This window comes from Procambarus clarkii, chromosome 61, assembly GCF_040958095.1.
Source record: "Procambarus clarkii isolate CNS0578487 chromosome 61, FALCON_Pclarkii_2.0, whole genome shotgun sequence".
NCBI classification, from domain to species: domain Eukaryota; kingdom Metazoa; phylum Arthropoda; class Malacostraca; order Decapoda; family Cambaridae; genus Procambarus; species Procambarus clarkii.
In genome coordinates, this window is record NC_091210.1 from 16,248,903 (window position 1) to 16,275,979 (window position 27,077).

Consider the following 27,077-nt stretch of genomic DNA (forward strand, 5'->3'; position numbering starts at 1 on the left):
TAAGGAGCAGGGGCTGGAGCTGGAAAGGAGCAGGGGCTGGGGCTGGAGCTGGGAAAGGCACAGGGGCTGGAACAGGAGCAGGGGCTGGAGCTTGATAAGAAACTGGGGCTGGAGCTGGGAAAGGAACAGGGGCTGGAGCTGGGAAGGAACTGGAGCTGGAGCTGGGAAAGAAGCAGGGGCTGGGAAAGGAGCAGGAGCTGGGGCTGGAGCTGGGAAAGGAGCAGGGGCTGGAACAGGAGCAGGGGCTGGAGCTTGATAAGAAACTGGGGCTGGAGCTGGGAAAGGAACAGGGGCTGGAGCTGGGAAAGAAACTGGGGCTGGAGCTGGGAAAGGAGCAGGGGCTGGAGCTGGGAAAGGCGCAGGAGCTGGAAGTGGAACAGGTGCAGGAGCAGGAGCAGGGAGAGGAACAGGAGCGGAAGAGGGGCAGGAGGTGCGGAATAACTAGGGCTTGGAGGTGGTGCGCTGCCTGGAGGAGCTAAGACATCGTCGGGGCGGGCAGCGGCGGCCACCACAAGGGCCGCCACAATCATCACCTGAGAAAAAAACAGACCAACAATCATGACCAGAGAAAACAATCAATCATTTCAGACGTGAAAATTAGTCTTCAGCTTTTGTCATTTTTGTTTCATTGTATAAAATTCCTTCAAAATGTCCAAATGGACGAACGTATACATTTTAAAAATTAATTAATCTGGACACAAAGGGGTTACTATACCTTGTAAGACATCGCTGGCGAGGAGGAAGGTTGGAAGTGATGTCCACTGAGAGATGCCATCGCCTTATGTACCCCAGGCATGACCTTGCCTGTCCTGACGTCACAGCCTTAATTAAGATGAAAAGAAGGGAGTTGAGACCTTCAGTGAAAGTTTCTTGAACCGGTTATACATTAAAATGTATAACATCACCAATCTCATCCCTAGCATCTAGAAAATCACATTTGATGCCAATTCAGACTCTCTGCTACATCAATGAAAGTTCCAATAAAGGTTGAGAAGAATCGGCAAGATGATATACCATTCTGCGTTGAGGACATCAACTGACTCCTGTTGCCTCTCACCCATGTACGTGAGGCGCTCGCTCGCATGCCCAAACATGCCTTCCTGAATACAGGGGTAAGAGAGAGAGGGTTTATGGTATCAGCTTTTACTATTCCAACTGTGCTTTCGTCTTTCCTGCGTTTGCTTGTCGGGGAGATGGTAGAAGTTTGCCAAGTAGAGTTTTGGACTTGATAAATAACCCTAGGGGTCGCTTCCCCACTGTGCAGGAGTCAGGATCAGATCGCACTTCATCAACGCCTCGAAATGCTGTCCACGTTTTGTCGTACTGGTGGGCAGGTGTTCCTCACTTTATCCGGTGTCCCTCACTTTATCCGGTGTCCCTCACTTTATCCGGTGTCCCTCACTTTATCCGGTGTCCCTCACTTTATCCGGTGTCCCTCACTTTATCCGGTGTCCCTCACTTTATCCGGTGTCCCTCACTTTATCCGGTGTCCCTCACTTTATCCGGTTCATGATCGTCTGCCTTCCTGCCTGGTGACTTTTCTGGTGTCGACTTGACTTTCCTAACGTCGAGGTGGCTTTGCTGACATCGAGGTGGCTTTCTTGAACTTGAAGTGGCTTTTCTGTTGTTGAGGAGGTATTCCTGACATCAAGGTGGCTTTCATGATGTCGAAATGGCTTTTAAGTCGTCAAGGAGACTTTCTTATCATCGAAGTGGCTTTCCAATCAACGAGGTGGGTTTCTTGTCATCAGGGTGACTTTTCTAGCCTACAAGTTTTTAAAGTAATCAACCAGTATACTGTACATCCGTCAGGACGAGCCCAAGAAACCACGATATCCTACGGAAGTAGCGTATCAACATGTTCTTAAAACTGTATGGTACTTCAGCGCACAACAGTTTATCAGGGGGTTCTAATCCGGGTGTATCCACACCCCTTTGGGGGTATGGGAACTAAATAATGAAAATATAGGACTCAATCACTCCACAATGGAACAAAAACAAATTGTCGTTAGATTACAATTAACTATCACTGCCAGTAACTAACTGTACATCGATTCCACGTATTGTACAAAACCCAACAGCAAAAATCTTACTAGTTGCAGCTAGCTTATGTATTTGTGATGTGCTGGTTTTCTATATATATAAATGATAAAATCCTAATGGTTTTCTTACGGCTGTTGTGTTCCTAGCTATCCACATGTAAATTAAAACCAATCTATTGATAGCTTTTTCAGTCATACTAATGGGACTGGTAGTGGTGGCGATTTCGACAGTCTAGCGAAGGGGGTATGCAGGACATATTAAGTAATCCATTAGGAATCGACTGTCTGGCAAAGGGGGGTAACGGGTATATATTGAGTAATCCGTTAAGGGTCGACTGTCTAGCAAATTGGGTATGGGGACACATTAAGAGTCTGTAAACATAAGAAGATTAAGATTCCTTGACCTTAGGAATCAAACCCAAGTTTCCATTTACCTTTGAGTCTTAGATCCGGACAGAAGATGGATCGAGGGTGATATGAATGATTGAGGAAGCGTTGATTGGTGATTAGTAGTCTGTAAACCGCGTATGCAAATGGGTTATTAGTTTACAAAAATAAAAAGTGATGTCACGAGTATTCTGGATTGGATTTATTCTCCTGTCATCACTGAGACTGACATATCTAGATTGATGATGTCTTTACGTTGATGAGTTTACAGTGATGTCATTCTGGTCTAGCTTTACAGAGACATTGATGTCATAATGGAGATGTTGACGTCAATGCTTTACAGAAATGTTGAAATCTTCATCGACCAGCTTTACAATGATGATAATGTAATTATGGACGCTGATATCATTAACATTTGATATCATATTGTACGTTGATGTCATTGTGGATGTTGATGTCATCGTGGATGTTGATATCATCGAGGATGTTGATATCATCATGGACGTTGATATCATTATGAACGATGATATCAAGGACGTTGATATCATCATGGATGTTGATATCATTATGGACGTTGATATCATCATGGATTTTGATGTCACCGAGGGCGTTGATATCATCATGAACGTTGATATCATCATGGATTTTGATGTCACCGAGGGCGTTGATATCATCGAGGAAGTTGATATCATCGAGGACGTTGATATTATCATGGCCGTTGATATCATCATGGACGTTGATATCATTATGGACGTTGATATCATCACGGATTTTGATGTCACAGAGGGCGTTGATATCATCATGAACGTGGATATCATTATGGACGATGATATCAAGGACGTTGATATCATCATGGACGTTGATATCATCATGGACGTTGATATCTTCATGGATTTTGATGTCACCGAGGACGTTGATATCATCGAAGACGTTGATATCATCATGTATTTTGATGTTACTGAGGACGTTGATATCTTCATGGATCTTGATGTCACCGAGGGCGTTGATATCATCGAGGACGTTGATATAATCGAGAACGACGATACCATTATGGACATGCTCAATAACGCCCTTCTGAGACAGGAATCTCGCTAATTTTATACAACAAATTATAAGCTTTCCCTTCATGTATATATATCCGAGTCCGCCATCACTATTACCTCTCTACGACGCCTTGAGGGAAATGACTGGCCAGCATCTCTGGCATCCCAGTTCAGCACGTGAACTGGGATGCCAGTTCACATTTGAGTTTTAAATGGTCTGTAGCTTGTATATCCCCAGTAGGATTTACCTAGATCGATGTGCATGCTTGGTTCAGCTTTAGGTCTCCAGTCTTGTCTTGTCAATCACTGGTCAGATAAGGATATTACTTTGTATTCCTTACCTTCGTGTTTTATCGTAGTACTTCCTTGTAGAGATGTTAATTGAGCAGCTCGTTCTCTTGGGTTGCCACAACGGCCAAAATAGAAACATCTAACCTTTCTAGAAGGGTACGAACTAATGCAACCCACCTAACCTAACCTTCCAATGCATTGAAAACGTGGATATTTGTGAGTCGCTACTTTTTCATAGTAATTAAAGTACTTTGTAAATTTGTACAAAAGTATTTAAGTACTTTGTAAGTTGTACGTTGGGAACCATAACGTACAAAATGAGGAGTCTTGTATTCGACTCACTGCCGGGAATCCCGGGTTCGAATGCCAGGTGGGACAGAAATGTTTGGGGACGTTTTCAATCACTTAAACGTGCCTCTTCCACCTGTGTCCTCTAGTCCTGCCTCATCTGTGTCACCAGCTTCCACCCGTGTCCTCTGGTCCTGCCTCATCTGTGTCTCCAGCTTCCACCCGTGTCCTCTGGTCCTGCCTCATCTGTGTCTCCAGCTTCCACCTGTGTCCTCTGGTCCTGCTTCATCTGTGTCTCCAGCTTCCACCCGTGTCCTCTGGTCCTGCCTCATCTGTGTCTCCAGCTTCCACCCGTGTCCTCTGGTCCTGCCTCATCTGTGTCTCCAGCTTTCACCCGTGTCCTCTGGTCCTGCCTCATCTGTGTCTCCAGCTTCCACCCGTGTCCTCTGGTCCTGCCTCATCTGTGTCTCCAGCTTCCACCCGTGTCCTCTGGTCCTGCCTCATCTGTGTCTCCAGCTTCCACCCGTGTCCTCTGGTCCTGCCTCATCAGTGTCACCAGCATCCACCCGTGTCCTCTGGTCCTGCCTCATCTGTGTCTCCAGCTTCCACCCGTGTCCTCTGGTCCTGCCTCATCTGTGTCTCCAGCTTCCACCCGTGTCCTCTGGTCCTGCCTCATCTGTGTCTCCAGCTTCCACCCGTGTCCTCTGGTCCTGCCTCATCTGTGTCTCCAGCTTCCACCAGGTCTTACCTCATCCTGTCCCTAGTACTCAGACACGACTGAGACTACTTAACTGTTACAATTGATCAGACTGTAAAAGAAGGGTTTAACATCTTACAACCTTTAAGATTTCGTTATCTTGCGGCTGCAAAGTGGAGAGAGGGGAAGGAATTTTTAGGGACAGTATCTATATTTGACAAAAAGTGTCAAATTTATTCTTCTATACTTATTTCTAATGCCTTTTAGATGGGCACACTAAGAACATAAGAACATAAGAACATAAGAACATAAGAACAAAGGTAACTGCAGAAGGCCTATTGGCCCATACGAGGCAGCTCCTATTCTATAACCACCCAATCCCACTCATATACTTGTCCAACCCGTGCTTGAAACAACCGAGGGACCCCCACCTCCACAATGCTACGCGGCAACTGGTTCCACAAATCACTCTCTCAGGTTGAGGTCCAGATTTACTCATACTATACAATTCTACACTTTTGCTGTTTTTTCTATCTATAATCTCCATGGATACTCCAAGACGAATTCTTGCAATTCCTGATTCCCTCCTTCGGCCACCTCCGTTACATCCATAGTAAATGACGTTGTGGGCTGCGACGGTATTCTACCGGCGTACAGATTCTTTGACTTACTCCTCTCTTCTTCTGTCCTCGGCTACCTTGTCGCCGTGATGTTTGATGATGCTCCTGATTAATAAATGATTCCTGGGGACGAAGTATTCAATATGATCTTCGTCATCCCCCTCGGACACAGCGTTTGTTTACGCAGATTTCAACACAGGGATCCTCCCTTCCCGTCTCCACATGACTTTCACCGTTCTCTTGGTTTTCAGCCACGGTCCCTCCGTTCTCTGCTCCTGAGTCAGTGCAGATCAGTGCTTCCTGTGTGCCTCGTGCTTGGTATCTTCATGTCATAATAATGCCAGCAAGGTGTGTGAGTGCTGCTTGCGGCGAGGAGACGCGAGTCTCAACCCGGGCTTTTTCTTTGTTATCGTTTTGAAGGTGATGTTTGTCATTGCTGAGCAAGCTGCTCTTGCCCTGCCATTAGTAGAGTTGTAGATCCATTAGACAGGGACATGGGTGAGACAGAGACATGGTGAGACAGGGACATGGGTGAGACAGGGACATGGGTGAGACAGAGACATGGGTGAGACAGGGACATGGGTGAGACAGGGACATGGGTGAGACAGGGACATGGGTGAGACAGGGACATGGGTGAGACAGAGACATGGGTGAGACAGGGACATGGGTGAGACAGAGACATGGGTGAGACAGAGACATGGGTGAGACAGGGACATGGGTGAGACAGAGACATGGGTGAGACAGGGACATGGGTGAGACAGGGACATGGGTGAGACAGAGACATGGGTGAGACAGAGACATGGGTGAGACAGGGACATGGGTGAGACAGAGACATGGGTGAGACAGAGACATGGGTGAGACAGGGACATGGGTGAGACAGGGACATGGGTGAGACAGGGACATGGGTGAGACAGAGACATGGGTGAGACAGAGACATGGGTGAGACAGGGACATGGGTGAGACAGAGACATGGGTGAGACAGGGACATGGGTGAGACAGGGACATGGGTGAGACAGGGACATGGGTGAGACAGGGACATGGGTGAGACAGGGACATGGGTGAGACAGAGACATGGGTGAGACAGGGACATGGGTGAGACAGGGACATGGGTGAGACAGGGACATGGGTGAGACAGGGACATGGGTGAGACAGAGACATGGGTGAGACAGGGACATGGGTGAGACAGAGACATGGGTGAGACAGAGACATGGGTGAGACAGGGACATGGGTGAGACAGAGACATGGGTGAGACAGGGACATGGGTGAGACAGGGACATGGGTGAGACAGAGACATGGGTGAGACAGAGACATGGGTGAGACAGGGACATGGGTGAGACAGAGACATGGGTGAGACAGAGACATGGGTGAGACCAGGGACATGGGTGAGACAGGGACATGGGTGAGACAGGGACATGGGTGAGACAGAGACATGGGTGAGACAGAGACATGGGTGAGACAGGGACATGGGTGAGACAGAGACATGGGTGAGACAGGGACATGGGTGAGACAGGGACATGGGTGAGACAGGGACATGGGTGAGACAGAGACATGGGTGAGACAGGGACATGGGTGAGACAGGGACATGGGTGAGACAGGGACATGGGTGAGACAGGGACATGGGTGAGACAGGGACATGGGTGAGACAGGAACATGGGTGAGACAGGGACATGGGTGAGACAGGACATGGGTGAGACAGGGACATGGGTGAGACAGGGACATGGGTGAGACAGGGACATGGGTGAGACAGAGACATGGGTGAGACAGAGACATGGGTGAGACAGGGACATGGGTGAGACAGGGACATGGGTGAGACAGGGACATGGGTGAGACAGGGACATGGGTGAGACAGAGACATGGTGAGACAGGGACATGGGTGAGACAGGGACATGGGTGAGACAGGGACATGGGTGAGACAGAGACATGGGTGAGACAGAGACATGGGTGAGGACAGGGACATGGGTGAGACAGGGGTACATGGGTGAGACAGAGACATGGGTGAGACAGGGACATGGGTGAGACAGAGACATGGGTGAGACAGGGACATGGGTGAGACAGGGACATGGGTGAGACAGGGACATGGGTGAGACAGGGACATGGGTGAGACAGGGACATGGGTGAGACAGGACATGGGTGAGACAGGGACATGGTGAGACAGGGACATGGGTGAGACAGGGACATGGGTGAGACAGAGACATGGGTGAGACAGAGACATGGGTGAGACAGGGACATGGGTGAGACAGGGACATGGGTGAGACAGGGACATGGGTGAGACAGGGACATTGGGTGAGACAGAGACATGGGTGAGACAGGGACATGGGTGAGACAGGGACATGGGTGAGACAGGGACATGGGTGATGACAGGGACATGGGTGAGACAGGGACATGGGTGAGACAGGGACATGGGTGAGACAGGGACATGTGTGAGACAGGGAACATGGGTGAGACAGGGACATAAATAAAACAAATATATAATAAAATAAAATATCGAAGTATAATCATTTTTGTAAATATAAAACTTTCTTTGAATATTAATACACTCTATACGTATGGGTATGTTTACCTCTCAGAAGAAGAAAACGGGAAATATGTTCATAACAGGACAGACTGTTAGTCTCATCACGTATTATCAATGTCCTTGGGAAGAGATAGGGAGAATGGACAATATCTAATATTGTGACCAGATGTGGTAGGTGAGGGTATTGTTGGCGGAGCAGATGTGACAGGTGAGAGTAATATTAGTGGAACAGATGTGGTAGACGAGTATATTGTTAGTGGAGCAGATTCGGACTCTTGTAGAATCTCTCAACGACGACTATCGTAGCGTCGTTGTGCTCCTGACGTCGTGTTGTATGAGACGAGACACGGACGTCCTACCAACATGCAACGTAGAATAAGGCTCATGCACGTGAGTGCACAAGCGACCTGTGCACTGAGTGCACACCAGGCGACCAATCCACTCCCTACTGTTGCGCAACCTTTGCATATTTCAAGTCAATGTGAATTACACACTCTGAAACCCTTTACACAACGCCTTGTGTAACTCAGAAAATTTGTACTTAATACCTTGTGTAGCTCAGGAACTCTTTACTGAACACCATGTGAAGTTCAGGAACTCTTTACTGAACACCTTGTGTAGCTCAGGAACTCTTTACTGAACACCATGTGAAGTTCAGGAACTCTTTACGGAACACCTTGTGTAGCTCAGGAACTCTTTACGGAACACCATGTGAAGCTCAGGAACTCTTTACTGAACACCATGTGAAGTTCAGGAACTCTTTACTGAACACCATGTGAAGCTCAGGAACTCTACGGAACACCTTGTGTAGCTCAGGAACTCTTTACTGAACACCATGTGAAGTTCAGGAACTCTTTACTGAACACCATGTGAAGCTCAGGAACTCTACGGAACACCTTGTGTAGCTCAGGAACTCTTTACTGAACACCATGTGAAGCTCAGGAACTCTACGGAACACCATGTGAAGCTCAGGAACTCTTTACGGAACACCATGTGAAGCTCAGGAACTCTTTACGGAACACCATGTGAAGCTCAGGAACTCTTTACTGAACACCATGTGAAGCTCAGGAACTCTACGGAACACCATGTGAAGCTCAGGAACTCTTTACGGAACACCATGTGAAGCTCAGGAACTCTTTACTGAACACCATGTGAAGTTCAGGAACTCTTTACTGAACACCATGTGAAGCTCAGGAACTCTACGGAACACCATGTGAAGCTCAGGAACTCTTTACGGAACACCATGTGAAGCTCAGGAACTCTTTACGGAACACCATGTGAAGCTCAGGAACTCTTTACTGAACACCATGTGAAGCTCAGGAACTCTACGGAACACCATGTGAAGCTCAGGAACTCTTTACGGAACACCATGTGAAGCTCAGGAACTCTTTACTGAACACCATGTGAAGTTCAGGAACTCTTTACTGAACACCATGTGAAGCTCAGGAACTCTACGGAACACCATGTGAAGCTCAGGAACTCTTTACTGAACACCATGTGAAGCTCAGGAACTCTACGGAACACCATGTGAAGCTCAGGAACTCTACGGAACACCATGTGAAGCTCAGGAACTCTTTACGGAACACCATGTGAAGCTCAGGAACTCTACGGAACACCATGTGAAGCTCAGGAACTCTTTACTGAACACCATGTGAAGCTCAGGAACTCTACGGAACACCATGTGAAGCTCAGGAACTCTCCGGAACACCATGTGAAGCTCAGGAACTCTTTACTGAACACCATGTGAAGCTCAGGAACTCTACGGAACACCATGTGAAGCTCAGGAACTCTACGGAACACCATGTGAAGCTCAGGAACTCTTTACGGAACACCATGTGAAGCTCAGGAACTCTACGGAACACCATGTGAAGCTCAGGAACTCTTTACTGAACACCATGTGAAGCTCAGGAACTCTACGGAACACCATGTGAAGCTCAGGAACTCTACGGAACACCATGTGAAGCTCAGGAACTCTACGGAACACCATGTGAAGCTCAGGAACTCTTTACTGAACACCATGTGAAGCACAGGAACTCTTTACGGAACACCATGTGAAGCTCAGGAACTCTACGGAACACCTTGTGTAGCTCAGGAACTCTACGGAACACCTGTGAAGCTCAGGAACCGTTTACTCAACGTTTCGTTAGGTCGCCGTCAAAAGAAACAGAAAACGATCATCGACCAGAGGATTTGCTCAACCAAATGCCAGTGAACTAATTAGAACGTGGGAATGTGGGATGGAGGCGGGAGAGGGGAGGGAGGGAAGGGACGGGAGGGAGGAGGGAGAGTGGGGAGGGGTGGAAGAGGTCGAGGAAACCTTGTGTCTTCCGAAATGTAATAGATCAATAGATCAACAAATGTCATTGAGTCCATATTATTGGACAGTGTTACTAGGAATACTAAGTGTAAAAATGCATTGTTAGATTTAACAAAGTAGTCGTGAATGTTACATTTTCTTATATAGAGAAGTTATCCTGTCAACCGGCACAGCTGTAGTGAATGAAGATCTCGTGTTTGGGAAGACGAGTCAAAAGTGATAATATAATATCACAGTTTGTGTTGTAAGCGACCCAAACAACGTACAGGGCTGTGAAAACAATGCCAGCATGTATATGGTGTTCAAATTATTCCTTTTGGGTAATAAAATGAACACAAGATATAATATTCTTTTATATATCGAAACACACACACACATATTTATATATATATATATACAAGAGTTCTTATATTCTTGTAAAGCCACTAGCACACATAGCGTTTTCCTTAATCTTAATTTCCCCCTGGAATACGACCCGCCAAATCTTTTAACAACCAGGTACCCAATCACTGCTGGGTGAACAGTGGCATACGTTTAACGATTGGCGACTAGTCAATCCTCCCTGGCCAGGATACAAATCCAGGCTACTCGCTCATTTTAGTTACATCAACAATGTATATCAACACAATGTACATCAACAACATCCACAGTCTCCGTGGTGTAGTGGTAAGACACTCGCCTGGCGTTCCGCGAGCGCTGTCATGGGTTCGTATCCTGGCCGGGGAGGATTTACTGGGCGCAATTCCTTAACTGTAGCCTCTGTTTAACGCAACAGTAAAATGTGTACTTGGATGAAAAAACGATTCTTCGCGGCAGGGGATCGTATTCCAGGGACCATAGGATTAAGGACTTGCCCGAAACGCTACGCGTACTAGTGGCTCTACAAGAATGTAACAACTCTTGTATATATCTAAAAAAAATGTAGAGACAGACTCAAAGCTCTCAGATCTGTAGTGGGGATACAGCCCTAAATGCGGTGTTAATATTAAAAAAGCAAAACTGTGTATTTAGCTTGTATAAGGTATCATTCACCAGCTTTTTTCCTGCAAAACGGCAAAAGTATTGAGTGACTGGAAAAATGCAAAATGAAGCACTCAGAATTATACTTGGCTGTCCTGTAACTACCAAAGTTACCAGGCGGCGAAAAGAACTAAATATACCTATCATTCACGATTGAATATTTGAAATCAATCTTATGATTGGTCTAAAGCTTCTGCGTGATAACAAATCAACATTATGTCAGTTGAACTGTCAAAACACATACATAATGGAACTAGTGAGTCTAAATGGATTCACAGAACAGCCACTCATATTAAAATGATGAACCTGCACGATGTATTTGAAGTTGAAAGAATACATCACTTCCTTCCACCCTGGCAGATAGTACCTTCTGACATCTTGACCCCTGCATACTCCACCAAGAAACTAATCACAAACAACCCTCATGCTCAGCTTGCTGTTAAATTAAGCACCATAGAACATATTCACAATATACAAACTAAAAAAAAATTCATATAGGCCATATACACTGACGGATCACTCAATACAGCAACAGGGAGAGAGGGAAGTGCTGTTATTGTACATCAGCCTGATGGAAGCACAATTGAAAGGAATATGTTAGTAACTGAGCATCCACGAGGCAAGTTGAATTGGTAGCACTCAAAATTATTGACAACACTGACGTAGACAGCTTAATTATTTCGGACTCCTTTTCTTCACTACTATTAATAAATAGTTTGCAATCATATACTACCGTGCTTGCTATATACTCAGTCATATGATCTTGCCCTAACCTGATCATATCACAACAAATGTGGTGATCATATCGTAAACTGTGTTTTGTTTAACAGTTTAAAATGACTGCAACTAACAAGAAAAAAGTCTAACGACCACAGAAGAAATTGGCGCCAAACAAGGCTGTCATGATATGGCCTGGGGGACGGGAGGGAGTGAGACTGAGAGTATATAAGTCGGCGGCATTCATCCAGGAACATCAGTCTCATTCATCTTCCTCACCAGACATGTCTCTCAAGGTATTGTCACAGTGTTTGGAAGGCACATGCCTCAGACCACTAAACCACTGAAGCCGATGCAACCTGGTGTTCCACTGAATCCTCTGGGGGTTTCTGAGGCTTTAAATAAAAGCAAGTCATAGTTTCCCACATTGCCCGGGTGTATTGCTTTTAGCATATCATAGTTTAGTAACCTGGAGAGTACAAACTGGGCAGGTACAAATCCTTTATATGGCTCCTAATGATTTTCTCACTGATGCATCAGGTTAATCTGATTTCATAGTTCATATGGAAGTCATTTTTATTATCTCCTCGTGTATAGTCGTAACACATTTTCTAATACATGATACAGATAAGAAAAACGAAGATTCTTATATTACTAACTTGCCTGAGGTGAACAATTTTATAATTTGCAATTTGTTAACATTTCATGACAAGGAGAATGTTTCAGGTTGTTGTTGTGGCCATGCTGGTGGCAGCGGCGATGGCCCGCCCCGAGCCTCCTCCCTACCCCACCTACAGGCCACCAACTCCAGTCTACGGCGCCCCCGGTCCTCAGGTGAATATAATTCAAGCTAGACAACATTCCCAATATTTCTCTGTAGCCAGACTCTGAACAAAAATGTGTTTGACAGCAATAGGTGGTGCGTGAGGCTTCTTGTTGATGTAGTGAGATTCAAAACAGAGAACATAATACTCTTGTTACTATTGCAGGCTCCTGCTAAGTACGACTTCAACTGGGCCGTCAAAGACGACGCTTCAGGAAACGACTTCGGCCAACAGGAGACCCGTGACGGCCCCCACACCCAGGGCTCTTATTACGTGCTGCTTCCCGACGGTCGTCTGGAGAAGGTGGCCTACAATGTCAACGGCGACTCCGGCTACGTGGCCCAGGTGACCTACGAGGGCCAGGCCCAGTACCCGACACAAACTTACACCTCAGCTCCTGTCTACGGCTAAGTCAACGTTGAGGAATAGTGTTATTTATTGTATCTTATTACCAAAATGTAAATATATAAATAAATAAATATATCAGCACAAATGAAAACCAATTTTTACTGATTCCAAGCGAAAGTATTTAGTGAAAATACTTTTAGGAACACTGTTCTAAAGGAACAGATTACTTAACTGAATCCACCTTATTGAACATCACAAATAATCCTCATACAAAATAACATGTTTTTCATTAGGATCAGAAATATATAGTCCACTAGTACAGCGAGTGGACTATATATTTCAATCTGTTTCAGGATTCAAAACAGTTGAATCCTGAAACAGTTGAATTCATGACATTGTAGTGAGATCCAAACCCCATGTCGTGGTTCTCACTTCGAGTCTCCTAGTGCCCAGTGAATGAAATATATATATATATATATATATATATATATATATATATATATATATATATATATATATATATGTATATATATATATATATATATATATATATATACATATATATATATTAATCACGTGTTTATTTTCGTGATATACACACATATATATATATATATATATATATATACATATATATATATATATACATATATATATATATATATATATATATATATACATATATATATATATATATATATATATATATATATATATATATATATATATATATATATATATATATATATATATATATATATATGCCTGGCTGTTTGAGGATAGAGGGGAGGGGGGGGGGAAAGGATTGGGAGATGAGGGAGAGGATGAAGGGAGGATGAGGAAATGAGGGAGATGAGATGAAAAAGGAGGGAGAGAAAAGGGGAAAGAGGGCGAGAAAGTGGGAGAAGAGAATAAAAGTGGAAAGGGGGGAAAGAAGATGGAGGATGTAGGAAGAGGATAAAAATATAGAGGTAGGAGGGGGGGGGGGGGCAAAGAACATCCTCGACACCACCAGGATTTTAATCTCCACTCCCATGGTACACAGTTTGTGCTGGACCGCTGGACCATCACACTACTGTGCATAAGCGACGCACGGTATCTACGTTCCTTTGTTCCTTACGAGTTTTCATCGTCCCTATATATATAAAGAACAACCTACACTTTTATGAAGAACAGGTTTATTATAGCTAGACGACATTTTCCACTAATCCTTTTAAATTCTCTCATATGCAGCATCAGAAAGTTCCTATTCAAGGTTTCTACCATCTATGATATCCATGGTTTAATTTATTTTTTAGGTGCCTTGATTCACGGTCATTCTTCCAATGGTTTAAGTCTCCCATGATGATGAGTTTTGCCCTAGTCCTTTAAGCCATTTTTGTTGAGTAATGTCCAAGTTCGCTTGGTTATTGTCCTTATTTTCCTGCTTATGCCAAGTTTTGTTTGTTAAGTACTTGTAAACAACCTGTACGTCAGTGCTGTTGCCTCACATTGTTCCGTTTCAATGATATAAATACAAAAGAATTTACATATTGTATCAATATTATATTTTGATTAAAATGCCTCTACTATTTCTTACCTTCCTTACAAAAAATACTTCAACACAGGCAATTTTTGCTGTTATAGCAGCGCCTGTTTCTCCAACCTGTTCCTTCAATTCACTCTCTTTATGGGGGATTCCATCCTCATTAGTGCAATAGATCATGTAGTTAACTTTATAAATCCTGTTATTTGCATCCCAAGTTACCATTTCTTTTGGGTTTGTGGAGTTGGGGACTCTGGTGGTCCTGAAAGGTGGAGTCTTGGGATGGATTTTTACTTTTTTTTATTCGAATGCATGGTTACAACTGATTTTTCCAACGATCTTGTGATAGCATTTGCAATATGTACTTCATTACATATTCTTGGAGAAATGTGCAACTATTCATCTACTCATATTACCTCATGTACATCAGACAACTGTATAAAAAGCTTTATATTCTAAAAGATAATTTTATTCTATTCATAAACACCAAAGTTCACTGACGTATTACTTACATAATACCAGCACGATCTACAGTCTTATTATTGCAAACTCTAAGCATCATGAGAGGTAGTCATCCAGAGAGCCACATAAATTAATACACAGCATACAAGTCTATGTTATATCGTGCCACAGAGCTGCCAGTATATATGTACAATTCATTATATATATATATATATATATATATATATATATATATATATATATATATATATATATATATATATATATATATATATATATATATGACAATGTCAGACCACGGAGGAAAATTGAAACAGGAAATTTCCTTAAATTTCCTTCCTCCGTTGGTCTGACATTGTCACATTCTTAATCACGTGTTTATTTTCGTGATATACACACACACACACATATATATATATATATATATATATATATATATATATATATATATATATATATATATATATATATATATATATATATATATATATATATATATGTCGTACCTAGTAGCCAGAACGCACTTCTATGCCTACTATGCAAGGCCCGATTTGCCTAATAAGCCAAGTTTTCAGGAATTAATTGTTTTTCGACTACCTAACCTACCTAACCTAACCTAACCTAACTTTTTCGGCTACCTAACCTAACCTAACCTATAAAGATAGGTTAGGTTAGGTTAGGTAGGGTTGGTTAGGTTCGGTCATATATCTACATTAATTTTAACTACAATAAAAAAAAATTGACCTCATACGTAATGAAATGGGTAGCTTTATCATTTCATAAGAAAAAATTAGAGAAAATATATTAATTCAGGAAAACTTGGCTTATTAGGCAAATCGGGCCTTGCATAGTAGGCTGAGAAGTGCGTTCTGGCTACTAGGTACGACATATATATATATATATATATATATATATATATATATATATATATATATATATATATATATATATATATATATATATATATATATATAGTCTCCATGAAATATTTGCATTCTTAAAGTCAACACAAATTTGCTTCAAGAAATACACGAAACACAAATTTAAATAATATATAAAACATTTCAAATATTCTCGGTCATGACGACCTTGCCCTCACCTGTTCATATGACCATAAATGTATTACGTTAAAAACTTGAGAGTTAACAACAGTTCAGAATAACTGCAACTGAAGCAAGAAGTCTCGGTACCACAAAAGCAATTGTCATTTAACAAGGTTTCGACGTCATGGCCTGGGTGAGGTGGGGGAGGTGAAGCTCCTAGTATATATGTCGACGGCATCCATCCAGGCGCATCAGTCTCATTCTTCTTCCTCAGCAAACATGTTTCTCAAGGTATGGTGACAGTGAGAAAATGTGTAGTTTGATTGTATTTCGAAGACATGTGGTCGTGTATAGTGGTAAAAGATTTGCTAATATCAAATAGTGTACAATTCATAATAACGAAGAATATTATATTCATAGTTTACTCAAAGTAAAAATTTTAACAATTCATAAATTATTAACATTTAATAACGATAAGAATGTATCAGGTTGTTGTTGTTGTGGCCATTTTGGTGGCAGCGGCGATGGCCCGCCCCGAGCCTCCTCCTTACCCAACCTACAAGCCACCAACCCCAGTCTACGGCGCCCCCGGTCCTCAGGTGAATATAATGCAAACTGGACAACATTCCCAATATTTCCCTGTAGTAAGATTGACAAAAAAATGAATAACACGAATATAATCTGACGTACGTGGTGCTTCAAGATGCTTGTAACTACTCAAGTGAGATTGAAAACAGAGAACATAATACTCTTGTTATTATTGCAGGCTCCTGCTAAGTACGACTTCAACTGGGCCGTCAAAGACGACGCTTCAGGAAACGACTTCGGCCAACAGGAGACCCGTGATGGCCCCCACACCCAGGGCTCTTATTACGTGCTGCTTCCCGACGGTCGTCTGGAGAAGGTGGCCTACAATGTCAACGGCGACTCAGGCTACGTGGCCCAGGTGACCTACGAGGGCCAGGCCCAGTACCCGACACAAACTTACACCCCAGCTCCTGTCTACGGCTAAGTCAACGTTGAGGAATAGTGTTATTTATTGTATCTTATTACCAAAATGTAAATATATAAATATATAAATAAATAAATATATCAGCACAAATGAAAACCAATTTTTACTGATCCCAAAAGACAAAAATGAAGTGGAAGTACTTCCGGGTTCACTGTGCTATTTCTAATTTACTCCATCTCATTGAACTTCACAAATAACCATCATTTTTAATTAAATGTTCTTCAGCATTATCTTAAATACATAATCTACTAGTTGAATGAGGATTCAAATCGAAGTCTTCCTAATAAATGGAAGACTTGCCCAACGCTTCCGCCACAATACTTCTTCTGGGAAGGGTCAAACAATCCCATTTGATTCTTATCTGAAGATTCGAGCTTTGTTCAAGGAAATATGCCAGTGTCATTGTTGGTCTGTGACGTGTCAAGTACGATAGCAGTGGAAGTCGTAATGTCATTATATTCTATGTAATTTATTACTTTCAAATTAAATTTATGGCTGCCTCTGTTAATTTTGTGTAACCAGCAGTATATATTATAATGTTATGTCATTGTTTTTAGGAGACATAAACGCAGCTTAAGTCATGAAAGTTTGATTACCTGGGAAGACAGACAGGAGACTGGAAAAGAAGCTATTTAAATTGGCAAATTAAACGGCTGAAAAGCTGTTGAAGAGCATAACACGGCGCCATTAAACCCTTAATTAGGCTGTGAACGTCAAACCTTTGAAAGTATCATAGTCTCGCCCTTCTTGTCGACAGACTGGTATCGGATCGGTCCAGGAGACCCCTGCAGAAATCTATCCCAAGAAGAAATCTAATACATAAGCTAATTCTTCAGTCGTGTGTGTGTCCTATGTATACCAATTAAATTAGAGAAAAGCTATAAATTCCCTATTCATTTTTCAACAATTACACTTCCCATTAAGTTTTGCTTTGTTCTCCTCCATAACAAACAGGGTACAAGTGCAGCAGGACTGCTGGAATAATGGGATGGCTTATCAAAAAAGAGGTGCTGGCTGGAAGCAATCATAGTGAAACAGGACTGGTTGTAATACCTTACTTTTTCCTGACTATCTCAGCGTGATATATCAATAATTGTAATATGTCAGGCAACCCACAGAGGTTAAACAGTGATGTAAATTGCCTAGAGCAACAACATGCAACTCAAGTGTATCACTTTATATGAGATGATGAATTGTATTGTCAATTAATCTTCTGTGACTGGAGATTGCACCGATTCGGGCATCAAATTTATCATCTGTATGCTAGCAAATTTTCAGGTTCCCTTGGGACTAGAGTTTGAGTTGAGGGAGAAGAGGATAAAGATATTACCTTACTCAATAATATATGTTTATATTAAGAACTTAATACTTTGTGCATAATTTGGGATTCTCTTTACAAAGGGGCATAAAAATCTAAATCAGATAACGAGAGACAAATTATCCCTGCTGAAAAATTCTCAGACCTCTCTCTGTACATTTTCTCTTAACACTTTAATAACTTTCTTTTACTAAAACGACAGCTTTATCACTACAGTAATTACAAGATATCACTACTGTAATTCCAAGATATCACTGCAGTAATTCCAAGATATCAATATCGTAATTACAAGATATCACTATCGTAAAACAGGATATCACTAGAGTTCCTTTTCGAATACTCGGGCGTCAATTAGGCATCTTTAACACATAAAATTTTATAAATTTTACGGCAACATTTGTGGTGTAATTAGAGCGACAAGTTCGATATACTGAACAGCAATCGCGAGGACACCTCACCCAATAATTGAGAGATGGGTCTAGGTTGTGATGGCTCACGGAACTGTTAGTATATAACATTATATATATATATATATATATATATATATATATATATATATATATATATATATATATATATATATATATATATATATATATATATATATATATATATATATGTCGTACCTAGTAGCCAGAATGCACTTCTCAGCCTACTATGCAAGGCCCGATTTGCCTAATATGCCAAGTTTTCATTAATTAATTGTTTTTCGAGTACCTAACCTACCTAACCTAACCTAACCTAACTTTCTCGGCTACCTAACCTAACCTAATCTATAGAGATAGGTTAGGTTAGGTTAGGTAGGGTTGGTTAGGTTCGGTCATATATCGTCGTTAATTTTAACTCCAATAAAAAAAAATTGACCTCATACATAATGAAATGGGTAGCTTTATCATTTCATAAGAAAAAAATTAGAGAAAATATATTAATTCAGGAAAACTTGGCTTATTAGGCAAATCGGGCCTTGCATAGTAGGCTGAGAAGTGCGTTCTGGCTACTAGGTACGACATATATATATATATATATATATATATATATATATATATATATATATATATATATATATATATATATATATATATATATGTCGTACCTAATAGCCAGAACGCACTTCTCAGCCTACTATTCAAGGCCCGATTTGCCTAATAAGCCAAGTTTTCATGAATTAATGTTTTTTCGTCTACCTAACCTACCTAACCTAACCTAACCTAGCTTTTTTTGGCTACCTAACCTAACCTTACCTATAAATATAGGTTAGGTTAGGTTAGGTAGGGTTGGTTAGGTTCGGTCATATATCTACGTTAATTTTAACTCCAATAAAAAAAATTGACCTCATACATAGAGAAAAGGGTTGCTTTATCATTTCATAAGAAAAAATTATAGTAAATATATTAATTCAGGAAAACTTGGCTTATTAGGCAAATCGGGCCTTGAATAGTAGGCTGAGAAGTGAGTTCTGGCTACTAGGTACGACATATATATATATATATATATATATATATATATATATATATATATATATATATATATATATATATATATGTCGTACCTAGTAGCCAGAACGCACTTCTCAGCTTACTATGCAAGGCCCAAATTGCCTAATAAGCCAAGTTTTCATGAATTAATGTTTTTTCGACTACCTTACCTACCTAACCTAACCTAACCTAACTTTTTCGGCTACCTAACCGAACCTAACCTATAAAGATAGGTTAGGTTAGGTTAGGTAGGGTTGGTTAGGTTCGGTCATATATCTACGTTAATTTTAACTCCAATAAAAAAAATTCACCTCATACATAATGAAATGGGTAGCTTTATCATTTCATAAGAAAAAAATTAGAAAAAATATAATAATTCAGGAAAACTTGGCTTATTAGGCAAATCGGGCCTTGAATAGTAGGCCAAAAAGTGAGTTCTGGCTACTAGGTACGACATATATATATATATATATATATATATATATATATATATATATATATATATATATATATATATATATATATATATGTCGTACCTAGTAGCCAGAACTCACTTCTCAGCCTACTATTCAAGGCCCGATTTGCCTAATAAGCCAAGTTTTCCTGAATTAATATATTTACTATAATTTTTTTCTTATGAAATGATAAAGCAACCCTTTTCTCTATGTATGAGGTCAATTTTTTTTTATTGGAGTTAAAATTAACGTAGATATATGACCGAACCTAACCAACCCTACCTAACCTAACCTAACCTATATTTATAGGTAAGGTTAGGTTAGGTAGCCAAAAAAAGCTAGGTTAGGTTAGGTTAGGTAGGTTAGGTAGACGAAAAAACATTAATTCATGAAAACTTGGCTTATTAGGCAAATCGGGCCTTGAATAGTAGGCTGAGAAGCGCGTTCTGGCTATTAGGTACGACATATATATATATATATATATATATATATATATATATATATATATATATATATGTCGTACCTAGTAGCCAGAACGCACTTCTCAGCCTACTATGCAAGGCCCGATTTGCCTAATAAGCCAAGTTTTCATGAATTAATTGTTTTTCGACTACCTAACCTACCTAACCTAACCTAACCTAACTTTTTCGGCTACCTAACCTAACCTAACCTATAAAGATAGATTAGGTTAGGTTAGGTAGGGTTGGTTAGGTTTGGTCATATATCTACGTTAATTTTAACTCCAAAACAAAAAAATTGACCTCATACATAATGAAATGGGTGGCTTTATCATTTCATAAGAAAAAAATTAGAGAAAATATAATAATTCAGGGAAACTTGGCTTATTAGGCAAATCGGGCCTTGCATAGTAGGCTGAGAAGTGCGTTCTGGCTACTAGGTACGACATATATATATATATATATATATATATATATATATATATATATATATATATATATATATATATATATATATATATATATATATATATATATCTACATTTGAGTGAGGTGGAAGGGGTGATGTGGCATTAACACAAGACAGAACAAGATGTGGTATTAATAGGGTATTAATTTCATCAACACAAGACAGAACAAGAGTATTAATAGGGTATTAATTTCATCAACACAAGACAGAACACGAAACAATGGATATTGAATAGAAGTGTTTGTAGAAAGCCTATTGGTCCATATTTCTTGATGCTTCTATATTGGAGCGGAGTCTTGAGGTGTAATATATATATATATATATATATATATATATATATATATATATATATATATATATATATATGCGAACAAGCCTGAATGGTCCCCAGGACAATATGCAACTGAAAACTCACACCCCAGAAGTGACTCGAACCCATACTCCCAGGAGCCACGCAACTGGTATGTACAAGACGCCTTAATCCACTTGACCATCACGACCGGACATAATGAGGTGATAGCCGAGGCTATTTGAACCACCCCACCGCCGGCACTCGGATAGTAATCTTGGGCATAGCATTTTACCAAATCACCTCATTCTTTGGGGCACACGTGAGGAACACAAATGCGAACAAGCCTAAATGGTCCCCAGGACAATATGCAACTGAAAACTCACACCCCAGAAGTGACTCGAACCCATACTCCCAGGAGCCACGCAACTGGTATGTACAAGACGCCTTAATCCACTTGACCATCACGACCTATATATATATATATATATATATATATATATATATATATATATATATATATATATATATATATATATATAAATATATATATATATATATATATATATATATATATATATATTATTTATATATTCTAAATTTAATTTTAAATATTATATGTAAAAATATTTCAAATATTCTCAGTCAGACGACCTTGTCCTCAACTGATCATATAACCACAAACGTTTTCGGTTTAGTACATGAGCGGTATAAACAGTTTAGAATAACTGACTCTGAAGAAAATGTCTCACGACTAGAAAACCAATTGCCATCAAACGAGGACATTACGTCATGACCGCGGGGTGATGCTCAGAGTATATAAGTCGGCGGCATCCATCCAGGAGCATCAGTCTCATTCTTCTTCCTCACCAGACATGTCTCTCAAGGTATTGTGACAGTGTTTGGAAGTAATCGTGTATAGTGGTTAACATTTCATAATACATGATTCAATTTACAATAACAAGGATTCTTATATTACTTGGTTGCCTGAGATGAAATAAATGTTAATTAAAAACTTATTATACATTTAATGACAAAGGGAATGTATCAGGTTGTTGTTGTTGTGGCCATTTGGTGGCAGCGGCGATGGCCCGCCCCGAGCCTCCTCCCTACCCAACCTACAAGCCACCAACTCCAGTCTACGGCGCCCCCGGTCCTCAGGTGAATATAATGCAAACTGGACAACATTTTCAATATTTCACTGTTGGAAGATGGACAAAAAAAATGAATAACACGAATATAATCTGACGTACGTGGTGCTTCAAACTGCTTGTTACTGCTCACGTGAGATTGAAAACAGAGAACATAATACTCTTGTTATTATTGCAGGCTCCTGCTAAGTACGACTTCAACTGGGCCGTCAAAGACGACGCTTCAGGAAACGACTTCGGCCAACAGGAGACCCGTGGCGGCCCCCACACCCAGGGCTCTTATTACGTGCTGCTTCCCGACGGTCGTCTGGAGAAGGTGACCTACAATGTCAACGGCGACTCAGGCTACGTGGCCCAGGTGACCTACGAGGGCCAGGCCAAGTACCCGACACAAACTTACACCCCAGCTCCTGTCTACGGCTAAGTCAACGTTGAGGAATAATGTTATTTATTGTATCTTATTACCAAAATGTAAATATATAAATATATAAATATATCAGCACAAATGAAAACAAATTTTTACTGATCCCAAAAGACAAAAATGAAGTGGAAGTACTTCCGGGTTCACTGTGCTATTTCTAATTTACTTCATCTCATTGAACTTCACAAATAATCATAATTTTCAATTAAATGTTCTTCAGCATTATCTTAAATACATAATCTATAAGTAGAATGAGGAATCATATCGAAGTCTTCCTAATAAATGGAAGACTTGCCCAACGCTTCCGCCACAATACTTCTTCTGGGACGGGTCAAACTATCGCATTTGACTCCTTATCTGAAGATTCGAGCTTAGTTCAGGGACATATGCCAGTGTCATTGTTGGTCTGTGACGTGAAAGTACGATAGCAGTGGAAGTCGTAATGTCATTATATTCTATGTATTTTATTACTTTCAAATAGAAGTTAAGGCTGCTACTGTTAATTTTCTGTAACCAGCAGTATATATTGTGGTGTTATGTTATTGTGTTTAGGAGACATGAACGCAGCTTGAGCCATGAAAGTTTTATTACCTGTGAAGACAGACATGAGACTGCAAAAGAAGCTATATAAATTGGCAAAACGACTGGAAAGCTGTTGAAGAGCATAACACGGCGCCATTAAATCCTTAATTAGATTGAGAACGTCAGACCACTGAAAGTATCATAGTCTCGCCCTTTTGGTCGACAGACTGGTACCGGATCTGTCCAGCTGACCTTGCAGAAATCTATCCTAAGAAGAAATCTAATACATAAGCTAATTCTTAAGTCGTGTGTGTCCTATATATGCTATTTACATTAAAGACAAGCTATAAATTCCTCATACATTTCTCAACAATTACACTTCCTATGCTGTTTTGCTTTGTTCTACTCCATCACAAACAGGGTACAAGTGCAGCAGGACTGCTGGAATAATGGGATGGCTTATGCAAAAAGAGGTGCTGGCTGGAAGCAATCATAGTGGAACAGGACAGGTTGTAATACCTTACTTTTTCCTGACTATCTCAGCGTGATATATCAATATTTGTTATTTGTCAGGCAACCCACAGAGGTTAAACAATGGTGTAAAATGCCTAGAGCAACAACATACAACTCAAATGTATCGCTTTATATGAGATGAATTTTAGTGTCAATTAATCTTCTACGACTGAAAATTGCACCGATTCGGATATCACATTTATCGTCTGTATGCTAGCAACTTTTCAGGTTCCCTTGGGACTAGAGTTTGAGTTGAGGGAGAAGAGTTCACAGATACTACAATTCCAAAAAAAAATATATTTTTATTAGGAACTTAATACTTTGTGCATGAATGGGGATTCCCTTAACTCTACGAATCGTCATAAAATCTAAATCAGGTAACGTGAGACAAATTAGCCCTACTGAAAGATTCTCAGACCTCTCTCTATGCATTTTCTCCTAACACTTTAATAACTTGCTTTTATTAATAAGACAGCTTTATCACTACAGTAAATACAAGATATCACTATTGTAATTACAAGATATCACTACTGTAATTCCAAGATATCACTATCGTAATTACAAGATATCACTATCGTAGTTACAGGATATCACTAGAGTTCCTTTTTGAATACTCGGGCGTCACTTATGCGTCTATAACCTATAATTTTTTTTAAATTTTACAGTAATATATATATATATATATATATATATATATATATATATATATATATATATATATATATATATATATATATATATATATATATATATATATATATTTATTTATTTATATATATATATAAGCGCTATGAAAATATCTACTTTTTAAAATCAACGTACAAATTTACTGCAAGAAAATATTCTAAACTTAAATTTAAATATTATATGTAAAATATTTCATATATTCTCAGTCAGACGACCTTGTCCTCAACTGATCATATAACCACAAACGTTTTCAGTTTAGTACATGAGCGGTATAAACAGTTTATAATAACTGACTCTGAAGAAAATGTCTCACGACTAGAAAAGCAATTGCCATCAAAGGAGGACATTACGTCATGCCCGCGGGGTGATGCTCAGAGTATATAAGTCGGCGGCATCCATCCAGGAGCATCAGTCTCATTCTTCTTCCTTACCAGACATGTCTCTCAAGGTATTGTGACAGTGTTTGGAAATAATCGTGAATAGTGGTAAACATTTCATAATACATGATTCAATTTACAATAACGAGGATTCTTATATTACTTGGTTGCCTGAGATGAAATAAATATTAATTAATAACTTATTAAACATTTAATGACAAAGGAAATGTATCAGGTTGTTGTTGTTGTGGCCATTTTGGTGGCAGCGGCGATGGCCCGCCCTGAGCCTCCTCCCTACCCCACCTACAAGCCACCAACTCCAGTCTACGGCGCCCCCGGTCCTCAGGTGAATATAATGCAAACTGGGCAACATTCCCAATATTTCACTGTAAGAAGATTGACAAAAAAAATGAATAACACGAATATAAGCTGACGTACGAGGTGCTTCAAGCTGCTTGTTACTACTCAAGTGAGATTGAAAACAGAGAACATAATACTCTTGTTATTATTGCAGTCTCCTGCTAAGTACGACTTCAACTGGGCCGTCAAAGACGACGCATCAGGAAACGACTTCGGCCAACAGGAGACCCGTGACGGCCCCCACACCCAGGGCTCTTATTACGTGCTGCTTCCTGACGGTCGTCTGGAGAAGGTGGCCTACAATGTCAACGGCGACTCAGGCTACGTGGCCCAGGTGACCTACGAGAGCCAGGCCCAGTACCCGACACAAACTTACACCCCAGCTCCTGTCTACGGCTAAGTCAACGTTGAGGAATAGTGTTATTTATTGTATCTTATTACCAAAATGTAAATATATAAATAAATAAATATATCAGCACAAATGAAAACCAATTTAACTGATCCCAAGAGACAAATTAAATGGAAGTACTTCCGGGTTCACTGTGCTATTTTTAACTTACTCCATCTTATTGAACTTCACAAATAATCATTTTTAATTAAATGTTCTTCAGCATTATCTTAAATACATAATCTGCTAGTAGAATGAGGATTCAAATCGAAGTCTTCCTAATAAATGGAAGACTTGGCCAACGCTTCCGCCACAATACTTCTTCTGGGACGGATCAAACTATCGCATTTGACTCATTATCTGAAGATTCGAGCTTAGTTCAGGGAAATATGCCAGTGTCATTGTTGGTCTGTGACGTGAAAGTACGATAGCAGTGGAAGTCGTAATGTCATTATATTCTATGTATTTTATTACTTTCAAATAGAAGTTAAGGCTGCTACTGTTAATTTTGTGTAACCAGCAGTATATATTGTGGTGTTATGTTATTGTGTTTAGGAGACATGAACGCAGCTTGAGCCATGAAAGTTTTATTACCTGTGAAGACAGACATGAGACTGGAAAAGAAGCTATATAAATTGGCAAAACGACTGGAAAGCTGTTGAAGAGCATAACACGGCGCCATTAAACCCTTAATTAGGTTGTGAACGTCAGACCACTGAAAGTATCATAGTCTCGCCCTTTTGGTCGACAGACTGGTACCGGATCTGTCCAGCTGACCTTGCAGAAATCTATGCTAAGAAGAAATCTAATACATAAGCTAATTCTTAAGTCGTGTGTGTCCTATATATTCTATTTATATTAAAGACAAGCTATAAATTCCTATTACATTTCTCAACAATTACACTTCCTATGCTGTTTTGCTTTGTTCTCCTCCATCACAAACCGGGTATAAGTGCAGCAGGACTGCTGGAATAATGGGATGGCTTATCCAAAATGAGGTGCTGGCTGGAAGCAATCATAGTGAAACAGGACAGGTTGTAATA

The 27,077-nt window shown here is 40.5% G+C and overlaps 3 protein-coding genes across 5 annotated transcripts; all 3 read left to right on the plus strand.

Moving 5' to 3' along the window:
• Positions 1-12,193: 12,193 nt before the first annotated feature.
• Positions 12,194-17,214, plus strand: LOC123774292 (pro-resilin-like). Of its 3 annotated transcripts, none has more exons than XM_069307724.1 (3): positions 12,194-12,233; positions 16,628-16,738; positions 16,906-17,214. In XM_069307724.1, exons 1-3 carry the CDS (start codon positions 12,222-12,224, stop codon positions 17,149-17,151), a joined length of 369 nt encoding a protein of 122 aa, XP_069163825.1. In that variant the 5' UTR covers positions 12,194-12,221; the 3' UTR covers positions 17,152-17,214. The 3 variants fall into 3 exon arrangements, with proteins under 3 accessions (XP_069163825.1, XP_045624403.2, XP_069163826.1); XM_045768447.2 differs by lacking the exons at positions 16,628-16,738; positions 16,906-17,214 and adding exons at positions 12,664-12,771; positions 12,927-13,234 and having other exon boundaries at positions 12,199-12,233; XM_069307725.1 differs by lacking the exon at positions 12,194-12,233 and adding an exon at positions 16,376-16,430.
• Positions 17,215-22,691: 5,477 nt separating this feature from the next.
• On the plus strand, positions 22,692-23,253 carry LOC138354022 (pro-resilin-like). Its single transcript, XM_069307726.1, has 2 exons — positions 22,692-22,776; positions 22,945-23,253. The coding sequence occupies exons 1-2, from the start codon at positions 22,702-22,704 to the stop codon at positions 23,188-23,190; spliced, it is 321 nt and encodes a 106-aa protein (XP_069163827.1). The 5' UTR covers positions 22,692-22,701; the 3' UTR covers positions 23,191-23,253.
• Positions 23,254-25,512: 2,259 nt separating this feature from the next.
• LOC138354023 (pro-resilin-like) lies at positions 25,513-26,109 on the plus strand. Its single transcript, XM_069307727.1, has 2 exons — positions 25,513-25,632; positions 25,801-26,109. Exons 1-2 carry the CDS (start codon positions 25,513-25,515, stop codon positions 26,044-26,046), a joined length of 366 nt encoding a protein of 121 aa, XP_069163828.1. The 3' UTR covers positions 26,047-26,109.
• Positions 26,110-27,077: the final 968 nt, after the last annotated feature.